Source organism: Megascapheus bottae, chromosome 25 (genome assembly GCF_031878675.1).
Source record: "Megascapheus bottae isolate mThoBot1 chromosome 25, mThoBot2.hap1, whole genome shotgun sequence".
In the NCBI taxonomy this organism is placed as follows: Eukaryota; Metazoa; Chordata; class Mammalia; order Rodentia; family Geomyidae; genus Megascapheus; species Megascapheus bottae.
In genome coordinates this window covers 12,357,305-12,381,950 of record NC_143533.1, presented here as the reverse complement: position 1 = coordinate 12,381,950, position 24,646 = coordinate 12,357,305, and the positions used below count along the sequence as shown (strand labels likewise).

The 24,646-nt window shown below is 43.2% G+C and overlaps 1 protein-coding gene across 1 annotated transcript in view; it reads right to left on the bottom strand.

Moving 5' to 3' along the window:
- Nucleotides 1-24,646, bottom strand: part of LOC150046396 (nuclear receptor ROR-alpha) — an 89,488-nt gene continuing 64,842 nt past the window's right edge. The window contains exons 3-10 of the mRNA XM_090358268.1: nucleotides 18,055-18,196; nucleotides 14,370-14,765; nucleotides 7,623-7,744; nucleotides 5,966-6,098; nucleotides 5,014-5,121; nucleotides 2,990-3,100; nucleotides 1,031-1,143; nucleotides 1-384 (exon numbers count right to left, since the gene is read on the bottom strand). Of these exons, the coding sequence (XP_090214394.1) occupies nucleotides 220-384; nucleotides 1,031-1,143; nucleotides 2,990-3,100; nucleotides 5,014-5,121; nucleotides 5,966-6,098; nucleotides 7,623-7,744; nucleotides 14,370-14,765; nucleotides 18,055-18,196 (1,290 nt within the window). The 3' untranslated portion in view covers nucleotides 1-219. The remainder of the gene's footprint in view (nucleotides 385-1,030; nucleotides 1,144-2,989; nucleotides 3,101-5,013; nucleotides 5,122-5,965; nucleotides 6,099-7,622; nucleotides 7,745-14,369; nucleotides 14,766-18,054; nucleotides 18,197-24,646) is intronic.

Sequence of the window (24,646 nt, the reverse complement as noted above, 5' to 3'; positions counted from 1 at the left end):
TTTTATTTGTTTCTGTTGTCTCCCCTCCTTTCCTCCTTTGCCTGACCCCTAATCACCAAAAAAAAAAAAAAAAAAAGTGCAGTGTGTTGGCGCTCCAGGGCTGTCTGTGCAGGGCCATAAAAAGTGTCTTGGTTATTTATTTTTTGTGTTGTTGTTGTTGTTTTTTTTCTTTTTCTTGTCTATACTTCGGAGATTCTCGAAGTGCTTGGGTGATAACTTTTACCCGTCAATTTGCATTGCTGGCTCAAATTCTGAAGTGAACAACTCTTTGTATAATGGAGGAAAATGAAGTCGTACAATGTCTGGGTATATTGCTTTAAATGCCATTAGCTTTTCTGTATGCCGTCCACATAAGGCTCTTAACGTAGACACCTTGCATATTAACTGTAAGGAGGGGGAAGAAAAGGACAGGATGTCAGGGGAGGACAGACGAGGATATGAAAGAATGAAGAATCTGGATGCTCTTTATTTTTAACTTCGCTGCCAATAGGGTGACACAGTGGAAATTCTTATACTTTTAATAAGAGGATTGGGGAAGAAAAAAAGATCTTGTCACATCATTGAATGGTAGGGATCACTGAGTGCTACTTTGAAGATGAATAATTTAGCTGATAAAATATTCACTAGCCAAAGTTGGTCCTGCTCAGCACTGCTGCACCAACTGAGAGCCCCTGACTCTCAGCTCCTCCCTAGTCCAGGCGCTTCTGCTCCACCATTTCAGTCTCTTCTCTGGAAGAGGGGGGTGATGCAGATGTGGGCAAGCAGACAGTCTGAGGTAGTTTGGCCACCCCTCCACATTTTATCCAGAACTTCAGTACCAGTGAATTCCAAGGATGTAATGTTTCTGCTGGCTAAAGAAGTTGGCTTATTTATAATAAGGCCAGATGCAATTCTAAAGATAAGAGTCTGAAGGCCTGGACAGAAGTCCCAGCATTGACTGAGGGGCCTGGTCATGTGACAAGCATGGCTGCAAGCATGATCCATGCCAAGGCATAATTCAGCCACACCAACTAGAACCCTATGCTCTTACCTTTGTTAGTATTCCGTCTTCTCGGTGGTTCTTCTGTAAGACATGTTGAAGAGCTAGCTGAATTTTCTGTTGCAGTTTTTCAATTTTCACTTTTTCCTGCAGCCACGAGCGATCTACACCAGATATAGTTCATTTTAGTATCGTTCCTCTGACAGGGCGTTACCCCCTTACAATGCCTCCCCCCCATACTGCCTGTACCCCTGGGATGAGGATTTTACTATGCTACAATACATACTAAGAGGTACATAGGGCAGATTTATTCTCCTTCCAAAATGCTGCTAGAGGAGGAGGAAAGTGACCCCGTGATCCACAGAGTGTGGACCTTCCTGTTTCCCGGTGCTTAAAGGAAGGTAGGCACCACCACTGACAGGAAAGGAATCTCCCATGGTCTGTGCAGTCTTTCATGTCTACTTCTCAATGACATTTTCTCAATTCTGCTAGCCTTTTTGGAAAATTAAAACTGCTTTATAATTCAGATCAGCTGAAGTGGTCAACAGAACTCCAAGGCTAGCCTTATACCACTTGAGTTGCAGCTCACTTCCGGCTTTTTTTTTTTTTTTTGGTGGCTAGAGATGAGCCACTCTTGGCTATCCTGGCGGGCCCAGCTTCCAGCGGTGACCCTTGGATCTCAGCTTCCTGAGTAGGAGTCCATGTGTGTTGGGCCTCATGCTTAGCTTTTTGGCTCAAGGCTGGTGTTTTACCACTTGTGCCACACCATGACTTCTGGCTTTTTGGTAGGTAATTGGAGATAAAAGTCTCGAGGGTTTGTTTGCCAGGCTGGCTTAAACTACCATTCTCAGATCTCTTTTTTCTCCTTTTTCTTTTTTTTTTTTTTGCCAGTCCTGGGCTTGAGCTCAGGGCCTGAGCACTGTCCTTGGACTTTTCTCCAAGCTAGAGCTCTACCACTTGAGCCTCAGCACCACTTCCGGCTTTTTTCTGTGTATGTGGTACTGAGGAATTGAACCCGGGTCTTCGTGCATGCTAGGCAAGCACTTTACCACTAGGCCAAACTCCCAGCCCTCTCCTTTTTCTTTTCCCCAGTCCTGGCCCTTGTGCTCTGGGCCTGGGTACTGTTCTTAAGCTCCTTTTCCTCAAGGCTACAGCTCCACTTCTGGCTTTTCCTGTGATTAATTGGAGATAAGAGCCTTATGTTCTTTTTTTGGCTTTCTGGGCTGGTTTAAAACTGTGATCCTCAGATCTCAGCTTCTTGAGTAGCTAGGATTAACAGGTGTAAGCCATCAGCAAGTGTCCAGATCTTGAGTAGCTAGGATTACAAGTATGAATTATCAGCACCCAGCTAGGTAGGTAATCTTAAAAGCACATGTTGCCTTGAAGACTGGTGTTAAGGGCAGCAACTCATCCACGATGTTTGTGTTGGAACATAGTTAATTCTGGACTGGGTTATCAGTTCCTAAGAGTCTGTCTAAAGAAAAGATTCTGTTTAAAGAAGTTGTGTGTTTCCATAGAGGTGCTCTATGGAAATGTGAAAAAATAATTTATTACGGCTTACAGAAGCTCTTGGAAGCCAGTCAGACGATGCACCTTGAAAAACTCTTTACCTGGACCATTTAACAACCTCTCTCCCCTTCTCTCTCGCTCCCTCTCTCCCCTTCTTTCTTCTCTCCCCTTTGCTTGGTTGGTTGTGGGGCTTGAACTCTAGGCCTGGGTGCTGTCCTTGAGCAACAGCACCACTTTTGTTTTCTGGTGGCTAATTTGAGATTAGAGTCTCACGGACTTCGGTGCCCTGGCTGGCTTTGAACTACATTCCTTAGATCTCAGTCTCCTGAGTAGCTAGGATTACAGACCCCAGCTTCTTTGTACTGTTTAAATTTGATTGTAAAGGTGATGTACAGAGGGGTTAGAGTTACAGAAGTAAGGTAATGAGCGCATTTCTTTTTGATCAGTGCTCTCCCCTTCCTCACCTCCCACCCCACACCATTTTCCATCTGATTGTCTTACCTGCTGACATCAGGACAAATGCAGAAAATAGTGCGATTTCATCTTCAGTCAGGTGCATAGAACATAAACTCTTCCCAAATTCAAACACAAAGCTAATAAAATCTTCACAACCTGGCAAAATAAAAATAAAGGAAACCTAAGGTTATTTGGTTATTAGGCACTGGGAAAAACATGGAGCAATGTAAAAAAAAGCTCCAGTCAGGGCTCCAGTTTGGCCTAGAGGTAGAGTGCTTGCCTAGCATGCACGAAGACCTGGGTTCGATTCCTTGGTACCACATACTTAGGACAGTCCTCAGGCCTTGAACTTAAGCCCAGGAATGGCAAAAAAAAAAAAAAACAAAAAAACCCCAAAAAACCTCCAGTCATTGCAGATCAGCAAGCACAGTAGTATTTATAGTTCAATAGCTTTAACTAAGAGGATAAACGCACTCAAATTTGTTTTCAACTCTGTTATATAAAACACACACTCAGACACTTACGGCTCACACCTGTAATCCTAGCTGCTCAGAAGACTGAGACCCAAGAATCAAGGTTGAAAGCCAGCCTAGGAAGGAAAGTCCTTGCTATTCTTACCCCTAACCACTAGAAAGCCAGCGGCGAGGTCTGGCTCAAGTGGTAGAGTGCTAGCCTTGGCATTCTACGCTCTTACTTCAGAGTGTAAGACCCTGAATTCAAACCCTAGTAGTGGCATGACAATAAATCACCCTTGAAAATGATGGCAGATATCAATGTATGTGAATTAATGCACCTTCTATCTGGCAAGTATCATGTAACCCTTTTATTAATTACAATAAAATTTTTTTAAAAAAATAAATAAAAGAAAAAAAAAAAAGAAAATGATGACAGATGACACAGACTGATATGACAGCAAAACCACCATAATTCTTTATCAAACCGGGAACACAGAATGTAATAGTCCATAAAACAATCAAATCCTCAATAGTCTGGTTAAGTGTGGAATCTGTTCTATCAGTCTCCCATGCCACTTAAAATCAAATCACTTAATGTCATTCTTCTTAATGGCTAGATCTCACTTTAAGTTACAGAAATCCAGAACAATTTATTTATGTGGTCTATGCCATGTTTCTTTTGGCTGTTTGTGTTTCCTTCTCATTAATGGTTTTTGTTTGAGGGAGTCAGGGCAGACATTTTGCTCTTTGCTTAATTTTTTATGTACCAAATCATACTATAAGGTCAACATTTATCCCCTGCAGATATTTTTTTCATATATATGTGTGTGTGTGTGTATATATATGCATTTTTTTTTTTTTGCAGTTCTAGGGCTTGTGCTGAGGCCTGGGCACTCTCCTTAAGCTTTCTCAAGGCTAGCACACTTTACAACTTTTAGACATAGTACCCCTTCCAGCTTTTCCTGTGTGTGTGGTACCAAGGAATCAAATCCAGGGCTTCATGCATGCTAGGCAAGCACTCTTCCACTAGGCCACACTTGTGGCCCCAAATGTGATTTCTTAAAATCTGAAAAAGGGAAAGAAACTCTGTGGGAGATGGATGGGCTAGCAGGCGCCTGTTGGGCTGAGGTTGAGGTAGACTGTTGGCATGTGTGAGACCCAAAGGAACAAGTTGAAATTGTTTTAGGAGGTGGGGAAGAGGAGCAGAGGAAGGGATAAAAGAGGTGGAATTGATTGGAATACATTGTAAACACGTGTGGAAGTATCTGAGCGGGCTCTCTCTCTCACGTTGTAACTTGTGTGTGCTAATTCAAACCTATCAGGGAAGGGGAACTGGAAGGATATATATATATATATATATATATATATATATATATATATATATATATATATATATATGCTTCAATCCCCAACTTGATAAAGTGAAACTGGAGAGGTTTACCTACAGTGGAAGCCAAAAGCATTTCCTACAGTGACTAACTGGAGTAACAGAAGCAGAGATCCTTTCATGTGGATGTCCACAGAGCCAGCTTCCACTTTGTCCATTCAGCGCTTGCATCCAACTCACCTCTTCTCACTTTGCTTTATAGACAAGGTATCCCCAGATTTCCTTACCTAAGGATTTGAAGACATCCGGGCTGGCATACTTCCCATCAAAGTACACGGTGTTATTCTGAGAGTCGAAGGCACGGCACATTCTGATAAACACCACCTCTAGGGAACCTAAGCAGAGGCACAGTGGTTTGGGTCATGTGATCAGTGGGAATTCACCGCTGTCCATCCCACAGGGCCCAGCTGGAGACTATAACCAAAGGCAAAGGCCATGTTGGGAAAACTCAGTTAAATGGAAGTAGGATTGATTTACAGAGGATTTTTTTTTTTCCTTCGCCATTCCTACAGCTAGAACTCTGGGCCTGAGTACTGTTCCTGAGCTCCCTTTTGCTCAAAGCTAGAGCTCTATCACCTGAGCCACAGTACCAATTCTAGGTTTTTGTGGAGATAAGAGTCTCACAGACTTTCCTGTCTGGGCCGGCTGTGAAAAGCAATCCTCAAATCGCAGCCTTCTGAGTAGCTAGGATGACAACTGTGAGCCACCAGCCCCCAGCTTTCTTGATCCTATTTTGCTTTGGAATGATAGCTTCAAAGGTGTTACAAACAACATTTGCTCATTTACTTACTATTTTTAGTATTATTGATTAGCCCCAAATGAAGGGATTAGTAAGCTCCATGAGCCTCTCCCTAACAGGATAGCATGTTAGCACACGGAAGGGATAAGAAACCGGAGAGGATTAAACTCAGGAATGATGTCTTTCAACTGAATCTTTTTCACTCACAGGGGAAGCAAAATGAAAGGGATGTTTCCTGAACCTGACTTTAAAAATCTTGAAAAAAAAAAATTAGGACTATGCTTTCTTCTAAGTCCCACTAGCAGGGAAAACAAAACAAAACAAAGGACACTCCCAAACCAAAACACTCACCACCTTCCTTAACAAGCAATTTCTCTAAGAAGCAGGGAGGGGGAATCACATTAGGAATAGACCTCAGACTTCTCTTGCAAAACACATACCTGCTTTCAGAAGCACAATTTGGTCATTTTGACACAACTCCATAAATCCATCGATGCGTTTGGCAAACTCCACCACATATTGTATTGCTTCTGTGATTTTGATGGCACATAATTGCCACATCACCTCCCGCTGCTGTGAGGAGAAACACATGAATATACCAGTTGCCCAACACACTTGGCACCATGCTTTGATGACTTCTGGGTTCTAAAATCCTCCTTGTGAAAGTGGATTCAAAATGCTGAGCAGAGTCACACATACACAGACCCATGCAGAGTTACCTTGTTAGTCTGCTTATAATGACTACATTTCTTTTTCCTTTCTCTGATTATTCCTTTTTTTTTTTCTGGGGGAGTTTGGGGTTGGGGGAGATGGGACAGGAGGAAGATACTATAAACATAGAGGACAAAAATATGAGCAGAATTGAAGAAAACAACACATGCCCGTACAAGTTTTGCCATAGAATGGCAAAAGTGGATCATCTTTCAAACAAATCAGTTTGTTTGGGAGACTGAACAACTCTACTGACAGGGAGGGAAGAATAGGAGAATTGATTAAATTTATTAAGTACTCATCTACTGAGCTAGATGCTGTATAACATCCCTGACTCATAGAATCTTTATAAGAACGTCTTCCTAATTGTCTACATTTACCAATGGAGTGGCACAAACATTTCACAGCTAAGAGCTGAAGGAGCTGGATTCAAATCCATGCACATAACTGATTGTGAAATCCTACTTTATATGGCCTGAGAAACACTAAATCGGGAGCCAGGAGTCCCAGCTGGGTCCTTGTATTCCCATTCTCTAGCCAGATTCCACAGGATGCCTTCTCTGTAACATGAAGGGAAGAATTAACTTAGATAATCCCCACAGCTTCTTTCTATGCTCCAATCTCTGATTACTGTGAAAACCTACCACACCTTTTGTTTTGCCAAGGCAGAATGGACACACAGAAGTTCTCAATCAGTACTGTACAGAGAAGATATGACAAAGCCCCACCTGTACCTTCATCCCATAGTTCATGTCAGAGTTAGGATCTTAGCTACCAAACCCTGGTTTTTTTGTTTTTGTTTTGCTTTTTTTGGTTGGTGTTGGGGCTTGAATGCTGGGCCTGGGTGTTATTCCTGAGGTTCCTTCTTCCAAATTGCCTGGGGTGGCTTTGAACTGCAATCTTCAGATCTCAGCCTCCTAAGTAGCTAGGATTATAGGTGTGAGTCACTGGTGCTTGGTTCCCCCCCCCACTTGAAAACAAAAACAAACAGTCCTGGGGCTTGAACTCATGTCCTAGGCACTGTCCTTGGGTTTTCTCAAGATTAGCACTCTACCACTTGCTCTACAGTACCGCTTCTGACTTTTTCTGTGTATGTGGTATAGAGGAATTAAACCTGGGGCTTTGTGCATGCTAGGCAAGCACTCTACCATTAGGCCACATTCCTGACCCTGACATCAACTTCTACACCTTAACATCTTCCATTGGAAAAGCAGAACAAATTGTAATTCATACAGACTTTAGGGGAGTACTCGATTAAATTCCCTGTTGACACATGTGTGTACTCATGAACCAAAAGGAAATGGGTTAGCACTACAATTTCCTGTGCCATCGCTCAGTGATGTCAATGTGGCTTCACAGTATTAAGGAACATCCTTCGACTTCTACCTTGTTTTGATAGTTCTCAATTTCTTCCTGCAGAAAGGTCTGCCACGTGATCTGCTGCAGCTCTTCTCTCAAGTATTGGCAGGTTTCCAGGTGTGATTTAGATATATTCTGTGCAAGGTGTTCTAGGGAGAGAAGGAGAGGTCACAAATATGGACAGCCATCCCTTTTTTTTTTTTTTTTAAAGCAGTGATTCCTCTACTTACTATTTGCTTTATAAAGTGAGTCAGATGCTAGCGACTCATCCCTGTCGTCCTAGCTACCCTGGAGGCTGAGATCTGAGGATAGTGGTTTGAAGCCAGCCCAGGCAGAAAAATCTGAGAGATACAAGTTAGCTAGCAAAAAAATTCCAAAAGTGGAGGTGTGGCTCAAGTGGTAGAGCACCATCAGAAAAGTCCAAGGGCCAGTGTGTAGTCTTAGGGTTCATTCCACAGTACTGGCAGAAAAGAAATAATGGGTGTCCGCGTTGTAGCTTGATCATCTGAGTCAGGGAACGTGAGGATGGAGGACAGGGGCTTGACAAAGCCATTGCTCATGGCAAGACAAGGCTGGATGACTGGAAAGACTCCAGTGACCGTGAGCTAAGTGTGTGTGTGTGTGTGGCGGGGGGAGAGGGGGTGCACGGGTGTGTGTGCATGTGTGCTTTTACCTCACTGTCTGGGAATGAACAACTACTGACCTACTCAAAAATGGAAAAATGATGGATGGGAACTTCTTGGCACTTTAATGACACTCAAGGGAACAATTACACCTGGACAAGTAGGAAATGATATTTGTCAGTGATGACACCTATGCATTTGCTTTTCCTACAAGTGGCAAGACGAATAATGCTGAGCTAGTACGGCGGGGGAGTAAAGCGATAGACTGTGGATCTAGAGTAGCTGGCTCTGTACCTCAGCTCTGTTGCTTGTTGTATGATCTGGGGTATGTCACTTATCCTTTCTGTGCTTCCTTATTTGTAAAAGGAGGGCATTTAATAGAGCTCTCTATTTTATGGAGTGTTAATTGTGAGAATTCATGTGAGAGTGCAGTCAGAAATGGAGAGGGTGACGTAGCATGCACTGTGTTGCTATACTTGAGTCTAAGAGGTTTGAGTACACCAACATAAATACCAGACAACTTTGCCTTAGTAAGTTACACTCCATGGACAACACTGAAAAAGGTAATTTAAATCATTAGACAATAAAATATGAAAGTGAATTACAGCTGGGCTCTGGTGACTCATGCCTGAAATCCTAAGAACTCAGGAGGCTGAGAGCTGAGGATCGTGTTTCAAAGTCAGCCTGGGTAGGACAGTCCATGAGAGTCAAAAAATCTGGAAAGCAGAGTTGTGGATCGCATGGTCAAGTGTTAACTTTGATCATAACAGCACAGGGACAGTACGTGGGCCCTGAGTTCAAGCCCTAGTACTAGCACACATGCATTCATACAGTCAAGGCCCTGAGTTAAGGCTGTAGTACTGCTAGTCTGTATGCACACATAGAAGACAGAGAAGACATAACAAACGGGAGAGATGAGGGTTGACTCAGGAGGCCTTCTGTGTTTTGGTGGAAGAGAACCCTTCACAGGTGAGACTGGAGGCATTGCTCACTGGTGTGGATAATTGTTTTGTGTAGAATGTCCAGTGTAAGAACAAGAATTTTTAGAGGACAGTCAAATATGATTAAAATAATAGTGTTGACACAGAAAAAAAAAGTCACTGCATTTTGGGGCCTAACGGAGACACGAGACTCACGGACTTTGTCAGGGCTGGCTTCAAAGTTTGAAGCCAGCCCTGACAAAGTCCGTGAGTCTCGTGTCTCCCGTTAGGCCCCAAAATGCCAGAGGTGGAGTTGTGGCTCAAGGGGTGGAACACTAGCCTTGACTGCAAACGCAAAGGGACACAGCCCAAGCCCCAAGGTGAAGTTCAAATATGTGGGTGCACACAAACCCCAGAGGCAGTCAAGACTTAGCCTGTTTTAGAATATTTAATGATGCGATAAGGAGGAATTGGCAGGATTCTCTAGTGAGAGATGCCATGTTGAACTTCTGTGCCTGGAAACAAGGACAAACAATTTTGAGCTTGGATTGAAGCAGAGAGGCCGGGACAGAGGAACCCATTTGAAGTCTGCTGGAATGTAGATGTGAGAGATGGAGCGTGGAAATGGCTGGTACTAACTGTTTTGGAAGGGAGGAGGAAAACAAGAACCCACAAGATTTCATGAACATGAAATCATGCCCATAGATCCCCCTGCTAGGGTCTTGAATATATAATATGCAAACTACTTTCAAAAATGTATACTTGGCAATACTCGTCCGAGTGCCTGCAAATTGGTTACTGTTTTCCTCCAGGAGAAGGAGCTTGGTGTGAAAACAGAGCAGGTTCATGTAAAAAGAGTGTGGGACAAAAATCTCCTTGGATACATGGAAACAATAAATCTTAGTAGCTCTCTTAAGAGATACTCAAACATTAAAACATGGATAAATACTGTAAAGATAAAAACATAAAAAAATTGGTAGGACAGAGTAACAGAAGGAGAAGCCAGGGGATTGTGTGTATCAGAACAGATGACAGTTCTGAACAGAAAAGACCAAAAAATGACCAGAGTCAGAGATCAGACGATTACTGCACAAACTAGTCAACTGTCTCCTATGAAAATCATCTAAGATAGCTTCCAGAATATGAAGTAAGTTTTACATTTATGAAAAAGTGTGTTCACAGAGAAGACCTGGGATTATGTGGGATGAAAGATGTGAGGAGTGCCTATCATTCACTTCTGGTTTCTAATCATGCTGCTTTTTAAAGTTAATGTCAGCGTCTTGCTTCGTTGTATCTTGAAAAATGTTTTCAGAGCTGAGGGAGTAGCTCAGTGGTGAGTGCTTGTCTGGCATGGCCAAGGCCCTGGATTTTGTCTCCAGCTTTGCAAAGCAGGAAAAACGAAGTTGACAGCCAGTGGAGTCTGACTTTTAAAGAACGATCATCGAGGCCAGTAACGTTATGCGTGTATTTTACCAGTAGAGGGCAGCAGTTACACCTGCAGAACTTCACTAATTGCCTGCTCACCACCGATTTGATAAGTCTTAAGATTTTAGAGACTCAGTAGCTTTAAAATATAACCATGGTCAGAATGAATAAAAGTTAAGAAGCTAGTAGAGTCTGGACGTGAAACCTTGTGGAACAGTTAAGTAACCTAAGATATGGTTTGGGGATAGAGCTCCCGAGAGCTCCTCTCTCAAGCAGGACTGCTCGGTCCACACAGCTTGTGTCCAGACTTGGGAGGCAAACCCCTGGTTTCTGAGTTGCACAATTTCAGAGTGGGGAGGGACCTGGGACCTCATTAGTAATTACTGGTGATAGTACTGAACACTTGATGCATCCTTTGCTCTGAGCTAACAGCCATACAATTAGCATCCATTCTGAATATATGTATCCTCACTTCATCCTCATCACTACTGGAGAAAGGTGCCAGTCCCTCCTCCCATGGGGCAGACAAGGAAACTGAGTCATGGTGAGGTGTCCTCAAGGTGTCCTAGCTGTGAGTCAAATCCAATGTGGCTTTAGAGTCTGTGCGCAACCCTTCTAATCTATAGGAAGGGGAAACTGGCCTGCAGGTGATACAACTTAAACTAGGCTGGGCATTGTGTGTAATTAGGTACAGTCAAGTACCTTGTCTCATGTCTGAGGTACCATTCATCTGTCCTGCGTGGACATTCACTACAATTACAGTAGCAATCACAGCCTCCTCCTTCTCTTTTCCAAAACAAACAAAAAAACAAAAAACCCAAAAAGTGAGATTGTTGATGTAGAATATGTAAATCAGCTACTAGTTACAAGCAAAGGGCAAGATTTCCTACCTAGCATGAAGACACACCCGCAGCCCTTACAACATAGTGGCTGTCAACTTTATTACTATTTGAAAGGGTGTTGGGTGCTATTATTGGAAGATAGAACTGGACTCGTGATAGTTTATGCTTTATTTTCCTAGGGACTGTGTGTGTGTGTCTGTACATGCATGTATGTGGGCATGTATGCCAGTAGCGGGGCTTGAACTCGGGGCCTCCCCCTCATTTGGCTTTTTCGGACATGGCTTGGGTTCTATCAAAATACCTATACTTCTGGCTTTTTGCTGGGTAAATGGAGATGAGAGACTCTTGGATTTAGCTACCTCGGGCTGGCTTTGAACCCTGCATCTCAGATCTCAGCCTCCTGAGTAGCTAGGATTATAGGTATGAGCCACCAGCACCTGGCTAGCCCTATTGATTTATTTTAGACTTGCACATTAGGCAAGCACAAAGGACAGACCCACTAGTATTTATGGTAAGGTCATTCTTTATCGCCCAAGTCCATTTTCAACCAAATTCTCATTCATTTCTGAAAATTTTACTTTTACTACAATTCTGCTTAACTAAGATTCTATGACAAAAGGGTAATTTTTCTTTTTTTTTGTTCTGGTTCAAGACAGAAAAAAAAAAAAAAACAACCCTACCTGTGCTCAGCTTGGCTTCTAGTCCAGAGGTTTTTGTGCTAATCAAAAGTAATACACAAGTTCACTGGTTAAAGTCTAGGCTTAAAATGGTTCTTGAGAATTTAAATTTAGACCCATAAAGAGATACTTGGACTGAAAAAAAGACCCATAAAGCATATTCAATTTGTTCTCATGGGGCAAGATTTCTCTGGAAATACAAATTTTTACTTAAAAGATACTTTACAGAGTGTAGAGGTTGGAACCTGTGACCTGTGAATCTCTGTATTTAAGTCAGCCTGCTGGTTTCTTTCTGTCTGTTGCCTTTTCCTTCTATTTTGAACTAGTCTCACTAGCAGCTCATTGAAATAAGCCAAAGGCTGTGATCTCTGTTGAAGGATCACTGTAAAGAGGCTGTCAAATTCTTCACCTGTGAAGGTGCCATTCCCCTCTCTGACAATAGTGCTACATTTACAAATCAATTAAACGCAGCAGAGGATGTGAACATGCCTTCCCTACCACGGGAAGTTTTCCATTGTTCATGTTGACCACATTGCTAGGTCATGCATCTCTCTAGAACCAGCAAGAGGACATAAAAGAACAGCATATGTTCCCTGCCCCCCTTCCCTTTGGCCTGTGAGCCGCAAATCAAATATATCAATTTTGTCACCCAGCTCAAATCTCACAGCATTTTGTCATGAAAAGAAGCTAATTATTTCCCTTAGATACCTGTAGTAGTCACAGGAAAGGGAGCCTTAGTGATGGGAACTGGTGAAAGGGGATGGGGACAGAGGATTTGTTATTCTAGACTAGGGACAGTTGGCTTTGACATTCCTAAATGTGGGACCAGGAAGAGTCGATCTTGAGAATGAGAACTCATATTAAAAGTGCTCAGGTCTAGTGAGGGAGGGTGGGAAAGCCAAGAGACTGGACAACAAGTACAGAATTACAGCTCCATAGGAGGAAAAAAGTTCTCTAATATTTTGTGTATATAGGGTGGCTGTAGCTAACAGTAATATATTTACCTTTCAAACAGTTCAGAGGACATTTTGAGTGTTTTCACTATGAACAGATGATAAATGGATGAAGTGAGAAATTATCTATGTACTTTATTTGATCATTACACCAGTATATGAATAAAAATACCACGCTCCTTTCCATAGTGACTTATGTGTCAATTAAAAATAAGATTTAGATTTTAGAGTCCATTTTTTTTAAAATGTAGGTTTAAAAAATGTCTACGGGGGGGGTGGGGGGGAGGGAAATGGGTACCAAGACATGTGAAAGGGTATCAATGTATGTGAATTAATGCACCTTCTATCTGGCAAATATCATGTAACCCTTTTACTAATTACAATAAAAAAAAATTAAAAAAAAATGTCTACAGGGGGCTGGGAGTTTGGCCTAATAGTAGAGTGCTTGCCTAGCATGCAAGACCCGGGTTGGATTCCTTGGTAGCACATGCATAGAAAAAAGCCGCAAGTGGTGCTGAGGCTCAAGTGGTAGAGATCTAGCCTTGAGAAAGTCCAAGGACAGTGCTCAGGCCCAGAGCTCAAGCCCAGGAGTAACAAAACAAAACAAAATAAAAAAACAGGTCTACAGCCAAAGCCAGGGTGTGGACACCTATTGTTATGGTGGCCTTAGGTATGTGTGTGTGTGTGTGTATAATATGTATGTATACATATCTACACACATATATATGTATATTATATATATATATATATGCATGCCTGGGATAGACCTAAAGTAGATATTGAAGTGAACTTCCCCACAACTTATTCTTTCTGCAGAAATGAAGGACTGTGCACAGGCATCATTCTGGCTCATTTCTGAACTGAGATGAGTGCATTTACTGTAGTTGCCAGACAAAAGCAAGGCATAGTGGTTGAAATTTGAAGTTGCACTGCTACTGCTTTGATCTTTTGTTCTTTAGGGGGTGTGCGTGGGGAAGTACTGGGATTTGAACTTGAGCCCCATGGTAGGCCACTGCTTTACCACTTGAGCCATTGAGGCATAAGTCAGACTCTTTCAGTTATTTTCACATAGATGCTCCTACTTTTTGCTTTAGTATAGGTCTTTCTACTCCTGGGAATATGGATAGCAAGACCCGGGTCTTGCTAACTTTTTGCCTAAGCTAGCTTTGCTTTATGATCCTTTTCTCTCTAACTGCCTGTGTAGCCAGAATTACAGGCATGAGCTACTATAGCTGGCCCAGTAATTATTTTAACAGATGTTAAAATGGAACATACCCCTTTCATATCAAAGGGCACGTGCAGAGCAAGCCAGTGGGAAGCAAACCCATCTTTACCTAGTTCTGCCATGGACACAGTTGGAGAAGTCTCGCCATTGGTGAAGGAGCAGTAGGGGAAGAAACCGGATGCTGGTGTGTAGTCACAAATAGGTTCTGGTTTGATCCCATTGATATCGAGCCCTGACTGGTCTGGGGAGGGCTGGATGTCCAGGTAGAAGCTGCTGACCGCAGAGTCAGCCTTGCTGCCCTCAGGGGTATGGCCGTCCATGTAGGTGCTGAGGTCATCGTGCAGCTCTGTCAGCCCATTGGCTGAGATGTTGTAGGTGGGTGTCAGTGGCTCCGCCTCTCCAGGCTGCTGCTGGTGGTCTCGCTGCTGCTGCTGCATTCGGTGCTTCTGCACTTCTGCATACAAGCTGTCCCTTTGCTTTTTGGACATTCGGCCGAACTTGACAGCTGTAAGAAAGGAATTAAAAAAAAATAAACCAATGACACCATAAACACCCTGCTTGACTTCATGACCCACTCCTGAGTGAGTCCAGGTCTAAGACACTGTCCAATCCCAACCCGAGTTATCATGATGGCGGGCTCAGCTGAGGACACCTGTTTCAGAAACAGACCCAGGAAAGGGAAGCCTCTATTTCCCTGCTGCTTTGGACTCTCGGGTTCACTAGGGGCCAAGGTAAGAAGGCAATGTGCTTGTGGATCTCCATCCATGTGGCTGACCCAGTGCTCCTAGCTCTTCCTCCTCCTCCTGGCCGTCACTGCAAAAAGCAAGGATGCCCGGCTCATTAGGTGCACTGAAGCAGAAGGGGTTCCCACTTGAGTTTTCACTGTGTTTTCTCTTCTGGGCATGCACCTAAGCAGCTTTCCAACCTAACAGCCAGATCTGCAGCTGCATGGAGAGGTGAACAGGTTGGACATGCCTTGTAATGTCCTGAATTGCATCTGAGTGAGATTTATGAAGTAGCTCTTTCCTACTACTCAATCTTTGGATTGTTTTGGAGGTGGTGGTTTTGTTTTTTGGGGAGATAGGGTTCCTGAGGCCAGCCTCGGATTCCTGATCAAGCAGCTGAGACTACAGGCACACACCATTGACCTACTGAAGGTGACATCTGCTTCTGCACTCATTTAGTTTCAGGTAAGAGAACAGGAATTTGAGAAGGCAGATACACTGGAGGTGGATCTATGTCTGCAATACTTCTGACTTTCTAGTTATGCAGAGTCGTGTGCCCTCCAGAAGCCCCCAGACAATTGATAAAGAAAAAAATACCAGATTTTTCTAGTCTGAATTCTCCCATTAATTTACTTTGCAGCTAGACTTGAGATGTAGATAAGCTTCTGCCGGAGGGACTTAGTTTTCCCCATTGATTATGGTTAAGTTGATTGTGTTGACCAGCATCACAGAGGCATGAGGTAGGACATGAAGGAAGTGGCATGTGACCAGCTCGTGGCTTCTTTTTCTACCAGAAGAATATGCTGTCCTCTTGTGTTTGAAACACGTCAGTTTCCCTCACTCAGAAACTGTCAGTGAGGCTGAGGAGGGCTCTGCATTTCAGCTCTATATGCATTCCACCTCTACAATGCTGCTTTGTCTCTTCCCTTCTGTTCTCCCTTCCTACCTCTAAGTCCTCTTTCTACTTTTTGGTATTGGTCTGAACTCAAGGTGGCTTAGCATTTTCCCCTCAAAGCTGTTATCCTGTCTGCTTGAGCCACACCTCCACTCGTAGCTTTGGCTTGGTAATCACTGGTAATTTCTCAGGTTGTCTACCTGGGCTGATCACAAACATTGATCCTCAGATCTCAGCCCTGAGTTGGCTAGGAGTTCAGGTGTGAGGCAGCAGGGCCTGGCTTGCGCATGTTATTTCTTATGTGTCTGATTTTCAGAAGGCATGCTAAAGGCAGATTTTTTGCAGGAGAATATTGTGGAGTTGCACTTTCTGCAACTCTTGAAGTGTGCTTTCACTTTTGGTCTAATGTTAATGATAATCCTGCCATCCAGGAAGTGGAAGGACCAAGGGAACAAATGCAAGTTACGATTTTAACTGCAGGGTTTCTAAGAGCTAGTTGTGTCGATGTCTGTCAGTTGTAGGAAGGTGTGCTCTTCAGAGCTGCATGTTTTAAGAACTTGTGCGAATGTGAAGTTCTGTGTGACTTACATCTCCCAGTGATCCTAAGGTTGAATTCAGGGATTCACATTTACTTGGCTTGGCTTCAATGCTAAGTTGGTGCTCTGTCACTTGAGCCATGCCTCCTACCTCTGTTTTTAACTGGTGGTTTTGGAGATAGAGACTCTTGGGTTTATCTACCTGAGCTGGCTTGGAATTGAGATCCTCTGGATCTCAGTCTCCTTAGTGACCAGGATTCACAAGTGTGAGCCACCAGCCTCCTGCTAAAACTTTTGTCGTTGTGCACAGCGCAGTTTCCATAGACTCTAAAGACATCCTATTATAGGGAAGGCAGACATTCCTCAAAATAAACTCCAGTGGGGTGAGGTATAAACTTCCAGTGGGGTGCCCTCCCTTCCTCCCTCTCTCCTTCCTCCCTCTCTTTCTTTTTGCCAGTTGTGGGCTCCCTAAGCCTCTCTGTGCTCAAGGCAAGCACTCTACCACTTGAGCCACAGCACCACTTACAGCTTTTTCTGTGTTTGTAGCATTGAGGAATTGAACCTCAGGGATTCATGTATGCTAGACAAGCACTCTCCCACTAAGCCACATTCTCAGCCCCTGGTGTGCCTTTTCTTAAGGCAGCCAGATGGTATATTCAGAGAAATCCTTAAAATGGACTTGCTGTCCTCTTTGTCCAGTTCCCACATATAAGGATAACCACCTTCAAGTCTGGTATGGATTATTTATTGCACTTAGAATAGTTTTCCAGGAAGGTCTTGAAATGTTCTAGAATTGAATTGACCAGATAATGTCTGGTCCTTATTTTTTATTTTTACTCTTTAAAAAGCTTTTTAATGGTCAGGAGTGTGGTCTAGTGGTAGAGTGCTTGCCTAGCATGCACAAAAGATCCGGGTTTGATTCTTCGGTACCACATACATAGAAAAAAGCCAGAAGTGGTGCTGTGGCACAAGTGGTAGAGTGCTAGCCTTGAGAAAGTCCAAGGATAGTGCTCAGGCCCTGAGCTCAAGGCCCAGGACTGGCAAAAAAAAAGAATAAAAAGCTTTTTAATAAAAGGCACATATGTCATGAAGCCACAATCTGTACCACTTTCCTACTTTATGACTTTACCATGTGATTCAAAAGATCCAGTTAACAACGACAAGATTTCTTTCATTGTAACTGTTCATGAACTTTTCAGTTAAGAGTATCTGACAAGATTAGCCTTCCTTTGAGAAAATGCATTCTGGAGGTATATTCATGAAGGCGCTTAGACAATACAGAGGATTAACCAATTCATACCCCTGCAGTGTCAAGAATCAGACAGTGTTCTATGAGACATGTTGCTTCTATACCCCCTTCCCTCCTTCTCTTTCCATCAGTCAACTGATTCCCACTGATGATAGGGAGAAACCTGCCAAGTGTCTGAGAGGAGCTGATTCTAGCAGATGTGGTCCTTACTTCTGAAGGCATCTTTGCACACCCTCCTGATTGGGTACCACTCCCAACTCTGTCTATCATTGTGTGTGTATGAGAGAAAGAGCGAGAGAGAGAGCGAGAGAGAGAGAGCGAGAGAGAGAGAGAGAGAGAGAGAGAGAGAGAGAGAGAGAGAAAGAGAGAGAGAGAGAGAGAGCACTCACCATCACGAGACATCCCCACAGCCAGACATTTCTGCAACCGGCAGTGTTGACAGCGGTTCCTGCTGGTTCGATCAATCAAACAGTTCTTCTGCCGGGGACAGGAGTAGGTGGCGTTACTTTGCTGACTTCTCCTGAAAAAGCCCTGTGATTCAGTTACAAAACAGAAAACAGGTTAGTGTGATCGCAGTGGTGCTCGCGACAGCATCCCAAGCACCGGGCAGCATCCATATTTAATGGAGAATCATCCAGGAGCCCATTAATGAAATTTTCCTGGAGGAAAATTGATCCCCAGAGTCTAATCCTGCATCCCTTACACATGCAAAATGTGAACTTCAGTAGTCTCCCATGTCAAAGGTGCCAGACCAAGCTCCTGTTCTTGACTTCAGACAATGGAAAGCAACGCGCTTGATTCCTCTTTAACTTTTACATCCAAAGTAATTTTAAGATGTAAATATAAAGCTTCTCTCTGGGATGTTCAGAGCTAAGGAAATGGTGTCTTGCCCAGGCTGGTTTTGAATAGCAATCAATCCTCAGATTGCAGCCTCCTCAGTAAGTAGGATTATAGTTGTAAGCCACTGGCACCCAGCTGGGCTATATTTTTATTACTGACTTATTTTAAGGGGTTTTATAAGTGAGGTGTGTGAGTAGCTAGAGTCAGTCACATTTGTTATGTATAGACAAGAAGAGTACTGGAGAGAATTAGCATTTTCTAAGCTTCAGTGTAAAAGCTGGAGGGAACACTTGTGGACAGGAGAGAGCAAAATCCTGGTGAGCTTGACCATAGTACTTTGCGTACCAAAAGATTTTTCCGGAAGCTATTTTGACATCGGTGCTTTCTGATTTCCCCCCCTACTTCAAGGTACAGGTAGAAAGGAATATTAGCTACTTGAAAAACCAGTGTTAGCACAGCAGCTTTCTCTGTGGTGACCAAGAATCTCTGTGGAGTAAATCACTACGCCTGACATATTGGGCCTCATTTATGAGTGTGTTGGAAAATCACCCCAACATGGTGTGTGTACGGCTACATTCTGCCTTCACCTTTCCTTGTACTCTTGCTAACCTAAATACAAGTAGTGCCAAGCTCCTGGCCTCTCAAGCCTGTCTTTATTGCACTTTAAACGTGCCTACATCAAGTCTGGCCTCTTCTGCAAAGTGATCTCTTTTGGAAATATCTAAGGCTGTTCGTGTGTGCGTGCATGTGTGGACACGCGCGCTTCCTGTGGAAACGAAGAGCAGAGGCAAAGCTTTCTTTGTGGTTTAGTGGAGAGACTCAAAGAAAATATTAAAGCAGAGAGATTATTCTTTGAAAGAGATCTTGGGAGAACACCTGAGAGGGCGTTTATTTCAGTGTGACACAGAAAATATCTGTTAGAGCTGAGAGGTTTTTCTCGAGGCTCAGCCACCTCTCAAACCCTACTTTGCTCATGCTTTTTTAGGGCTTAACTCAGAAACTTACTAGTGACTCAGACCTGAAATCTTAGCTACTTAGGAAACAGATCCAAGGATTCCGGTTCAAAGCAGCCAGAACAGAAAAATCTGTGAGACTTTTATCTCCAATTAACCAGCAAAAAGCAGGAAATAGAGCTTTGAGCAAAAAAAAAAAAAAAAAAGCTAAATGTGAGTGAGAAAGGCCTAGAGTTCAAGCCACAGTCCTGACACACACGACAAGAAATTGATTTAATTTTCCATTAGTTGTGGTTGAACAGACTGATAAAATTTGTTTCATGATCAATGATACATAGTGTCTAGCTGTGCTCTTGTTTTCCTCTAAATGGCACTGGGATTTGAGGTGCTGTCAAAAGTCACAACATTTATCACCTTTGCTTCTTCTTCTTCTTTTTTTTTTGGGGGGGGGGGGCGGGCTTGAGCTCAGGGCCTGAGCACTGTCCTTGGACTTTCTCAAGGCTACAGCTCTACCACTTGAACCTCAGCAACAGTTCCAGCTTTTTTTCTATGTATGTGGTATGGAGGAATCGAACCGGGTCTTTATGCACGCTAGGCAAGCACTCTACCACTAGGCCAAACTCCCCGCACCTTTGCTTCTTTCTAGCTTTTTTCCCACCTGAAACATTTCATTTCACTTCTCCAAAAAGTCAGAAATGCAGAGCTTGAGACACAGAGCTTGAGTAATGCCTGGATCCTTAAGGAAAGGGACGCTGTCTCTCGGTTTCCTCATTATTTCACATCACACCATTTCAAAGTTCTAGAACATTTGTACAGAGGCCATATATAACCAGCCTTTTGTAGAACAAGGGAACTCTGGGAGGATCTCATGATGATGCATAGCTAGACCAATCTTAATGAGGACTGATATTAATTACATCTGCTCTTCTCAGGCCTCACCAGGCCCTGTAGTGTACTTTTCGTATACAAACCACTCATACCCAACAGATTCCTTAATTAGGCTCTTAGATGTCAGCCATCAGTTACCCTTTCCCTCACTACCCCAGGTCACAGACATCTATGCACTAGCTCCCCCTCTGACTCTTCTTGCTTCTACTGGTGGTCCTCCATTCTGGCCGTCCTCTCATCCCCCAGCTTGCCATGGATTCTGTTTGTAGAAATCTGGGAACAAGGAAATGGCACTGTGGCTCAAGTAGTAGGGCAGTAGCCTTGAGCTGAAGAGCTCAGGGACAGCGCCCAGGCCCAGAGTTCAAGTCCTACCACCCTCCCCCCCCCCCCCCCGGAAAAGAAAGAAAAAAAATCTTGGAACATAACCAGTGTCTCCATTCATAAGCCCATTCCACAAGAATGTGTCTTCTGGAACTTGATTAGAACACAGCTTAGGAACTAATGAAAGAGCGCTTACTCCATGAGCTATGTGGATTGTGGCATGTCAACTGTTTCCCTCATTAGCAAGCAGGGTAAGAGTGAGGGAAAGTGAGTTTTGTGAGGGGGCAGCCATTCATTCAGAATCCCAAGAGCAGCATGAGGTACTGCTGGGGTAGGAAATTTTGGAGTGTCTTTTAAGAATGCCTACTGCTATTTGTTTCCCTCCTTCCTTGAATAGAAGAATTCTTCTAACTATACAGGCAGCTATACATCAGCATTAAAAGAAAACTGTGCATAATAAAGTAGTAAGACCAGTTCCTCTCTAAAAATTATATTCCTCTTAAGCTGGCCCAGGTTTCTGCTTTCCCATTTTTATGAGATTTTTCTCTAGAGCTGTAGTGGAAGGGTGAGGCACAAGTGGTAAAGAGGGTGACAGTCACAGGAGACACGTGTCTACGACTCACTTCCTGCATCTCTGACCGGAAGTAGTGTGCCCCTTTGGCATCCCCTTACCTATGTACACGCAATTACAAACAAAAACTGTCAGTAAAAGATGCCTGAGGCGCTTCGTAGTCATTGTGTGTTGGATTGAAACCCCTCTATACAACTACTTAAAAGATAATTTTTTAGATTATTAAAAATAATGCCTGGATAGGCAGGCTCTGGTAGCGCACATCTGTAATCCTAGTTACTCAGGAGGCTGAGATCTGAAGATCACAGTTTGAAGCCAGCAGAAGTAAAAACGTCCCTGAGACTTTTATCTCTAATTCATCACCAGAACAGCCAAAAGTATAGGCTTTGGCTCACCTGGTGGAGGGCCATCCTTGAGTGAAAAAGTCAACCTGGAGCTTGGCACCCTGAACTCAAGCCCTACTACCAGAATATGTGCCAAACAACAACAGCAAGGAAAACAAAAAAGCCTGAGTTACTAGGCCATAAAATTGGAGGACCTGGCTGTAGGCATTCCACATCTGCTTTGAAAGAGTAGTGAATGATGCCTGTCCTGCAATCTGTGTGCTGTGGATAAGGCTCCTCCTTGATGTCTCCGCTGGGAAGACTTCGTGACAGATACTTCATACCATCATTTATTTGTCCATTGGGTCCACTGAGCCAGCGCTTGCTAAGGGGAATCACAGACCCAGGAGCACAAGGAGGAGTCAAGTGGGGTTACAGGGTGGGAGTGGTAAAAGGAGAGACTGAGTGTACCACCCTGACTCAAATCAACCTTTGGAATGTGCATTTATCAAGAAAATGAGAAGTCTTCTTTTTGGGTTTTAATATTTCCTCTTTTCAACATTGCTTGGGGGTTTCCCAGAGATGGAAGAATTTGAAAAGTTGAAATAAATTAAGCATTAAAAGCTAAATCTCACAGAAGAGAGACTAGGATTAGAAGAGAAAGAAAAGGGAAAATTATAGCGGGAGCCTTCCTGTCTAATGTAGAATTGGGAGCTGGTGGCACTCAGGAGAGATCCTTGGAGAATCTCCTGGAGATGACTGACAGGAAACATGAGTTCCGGGATTGAGCAGTCTGAGGTCACATGGAGGGTGGGACAGGACAAGCCAGTGTGTGGAGTTTGGGAAGTACTGTGTATGTATTCAGCCCAAGACAGAGCTGAAGCTTTGTGTTGAGTGGGGAAGATGAAATACTTCATTTTGCCATTTTATAATTTCTGCAAGATGAGCAAATGGATTCTTCATTAAAAAAAGAAAGTTTGTTTTCACTTGAATGTTAAAAGGCATGGGGCTGTTTAGTTATAAACATGCTAGGCTCCAGCAAAGAGCTGGCCATGATGAATTTTTTTCTGTAATGGCTTTTTTAAAAAGAATTTATTAACATTGTTTTTTATATCATATTTCAAATGACATGTTTAACAAACAAGTATTCAAGAAGGGAATCTCTATGGCCATGATAAAGTTAAGGTAGTAGACAAGTTGGTGTGACTGACACAGTACCGCCACCTCGTGGCTCCATAGTAACACAGTCACTGAACTCAAAATTAGATGAGAGATGTCAAGTCCAGTGGTGTGAAACCACTCCCCCTTCCCCCACCCTGCCTCCTCGCATGGAGCATTAAAAAAGACACCTCTCTCCTATCTTTGCGGATATAGTTTGGACAATATGAAATTGCCATTTTATAGCTCTAAAAGGAAAAAAAATCCATTTTGTATGGTAAAGATATTAAGCTCCCTAAAGATTTTTGTCTCCTCCTTGTAAAGAATCCTATCTATTCTACTTTAAAATTCTTTTATTTTGCAAATTAATAAAAGGTAGAGCTCAGAATGTTGACTGATGGCTGGGAAGGTGTCACTCCTGAGGCTCACACCGCGGAGATGAGATTCTAAACCCAATGCCCTTATTAATCTTTCCAGGGTTAGCTCCTAACTCTGATCCTTCTGTCTCAATCTCTCACATAGCCGGAAATTCCAAGAGTGAGCCATCCCACGCATGGCTGAGTATTTCTTAAAGGTTAGAGTCACAAAACTTCCAGCACAGAGGGGTTCCATTACTTTTACCGGCTGCCTCAATGGGGTCTTGAAGACTTCGTGTCAGTGTTTTTTGGGGGGGTATGTATGCTAATGATATGTGAATAGTGGAAATGACTCTGTCGTCAATAGGTGCTGGTTTAGCTCGGGATGGTGATGAGATGGAAGTATTTAATTGCAAGTGCTACACACCAAAGCTCCATGTCTTGGCGTGTGGTCAGAAATTGAAAATGGATGTAGAGAATGGCAACAACTGCAGACTAAACTTAGAAGGACATCATAATCTGCAGGGAGGAAACATCCTTGCAGAAGTTTGGAACTATTACCTGATTCTGCAAAGTAGTTCACATCACTGATGACAAAATGAGGTTTCAAAAGTGTGTGGGGGTGGTTTCACTTTCTTCTACATTAATGTAAATGAAATTATCAGCCAAAAATTCATATTAGAACTCAAGACTTCAGTCAGCTCTAACCACAGGTATGGATGGAAGAATGTAGTGATTAACAGTAAAGGACAGTGTGCATTTTATTTGGCAATGGTATATATGCCACAGTTACGTACCAGCGTGGAGCACGTACACCATTACCTTAACGTGTGAAGGAATGCTCCCTATTTCTGGTAAGCACTTACTTTAAACAGTGGTTTACCCCTCTACCCACAAGTTCCAAAAATGTGTGCAAATGTTCTTTCCACAATAGAAATTACTTTAATCCATTTCCCCCTCGCCCTGCATTTCCAGCCTTGTCTCTTCAGCATTTTCTTGGTTATTGTGTATTTGTTTGGCTTTGCTTTTGGTAGTACTAGGGTTTGAACTCTCTTCCTAGGCAGATATATTACTTCAGCCATGCCCTAGCCTTTTCTTTTTCTCCCAGTTGGGTTATTTCTTGAATAGGTTCTTAGGTTTGTCTGGTGTAGCTTAGACTGTGATCCTCCTCTTTGTGATTTTCCATGTAGCTAGGATAACAGGCATATACCACTATGCCTAGCTTTTTATTGGGTAAGGTAGTGTATGACAAAGTATTTTTCCAGGCTGGCCTCAAACTGCAATCCTCTGGATCTCAACCTAGTAAGTAGCTATGATTACAGGTGTGAGCCACCAGAGCCTGCTGCACACAGACCCCAACAACATGGAGACAAACTGAACTGCTCTCTGACCTTCCAGTTCTCCTGGGCAGATCTTGTCAAAGGGGATGGCATTCATAGAATATTACCAAGTTTCCCTTTAGGGAGCAATGATTAGTAGATCTATTTCATAGAAAGTCTGGAAATACACATGGTATTACCTCTTGGGGTTATTAATAGCTGGGTGCAGACGTGTGCCCTGGCTGGCTGCTG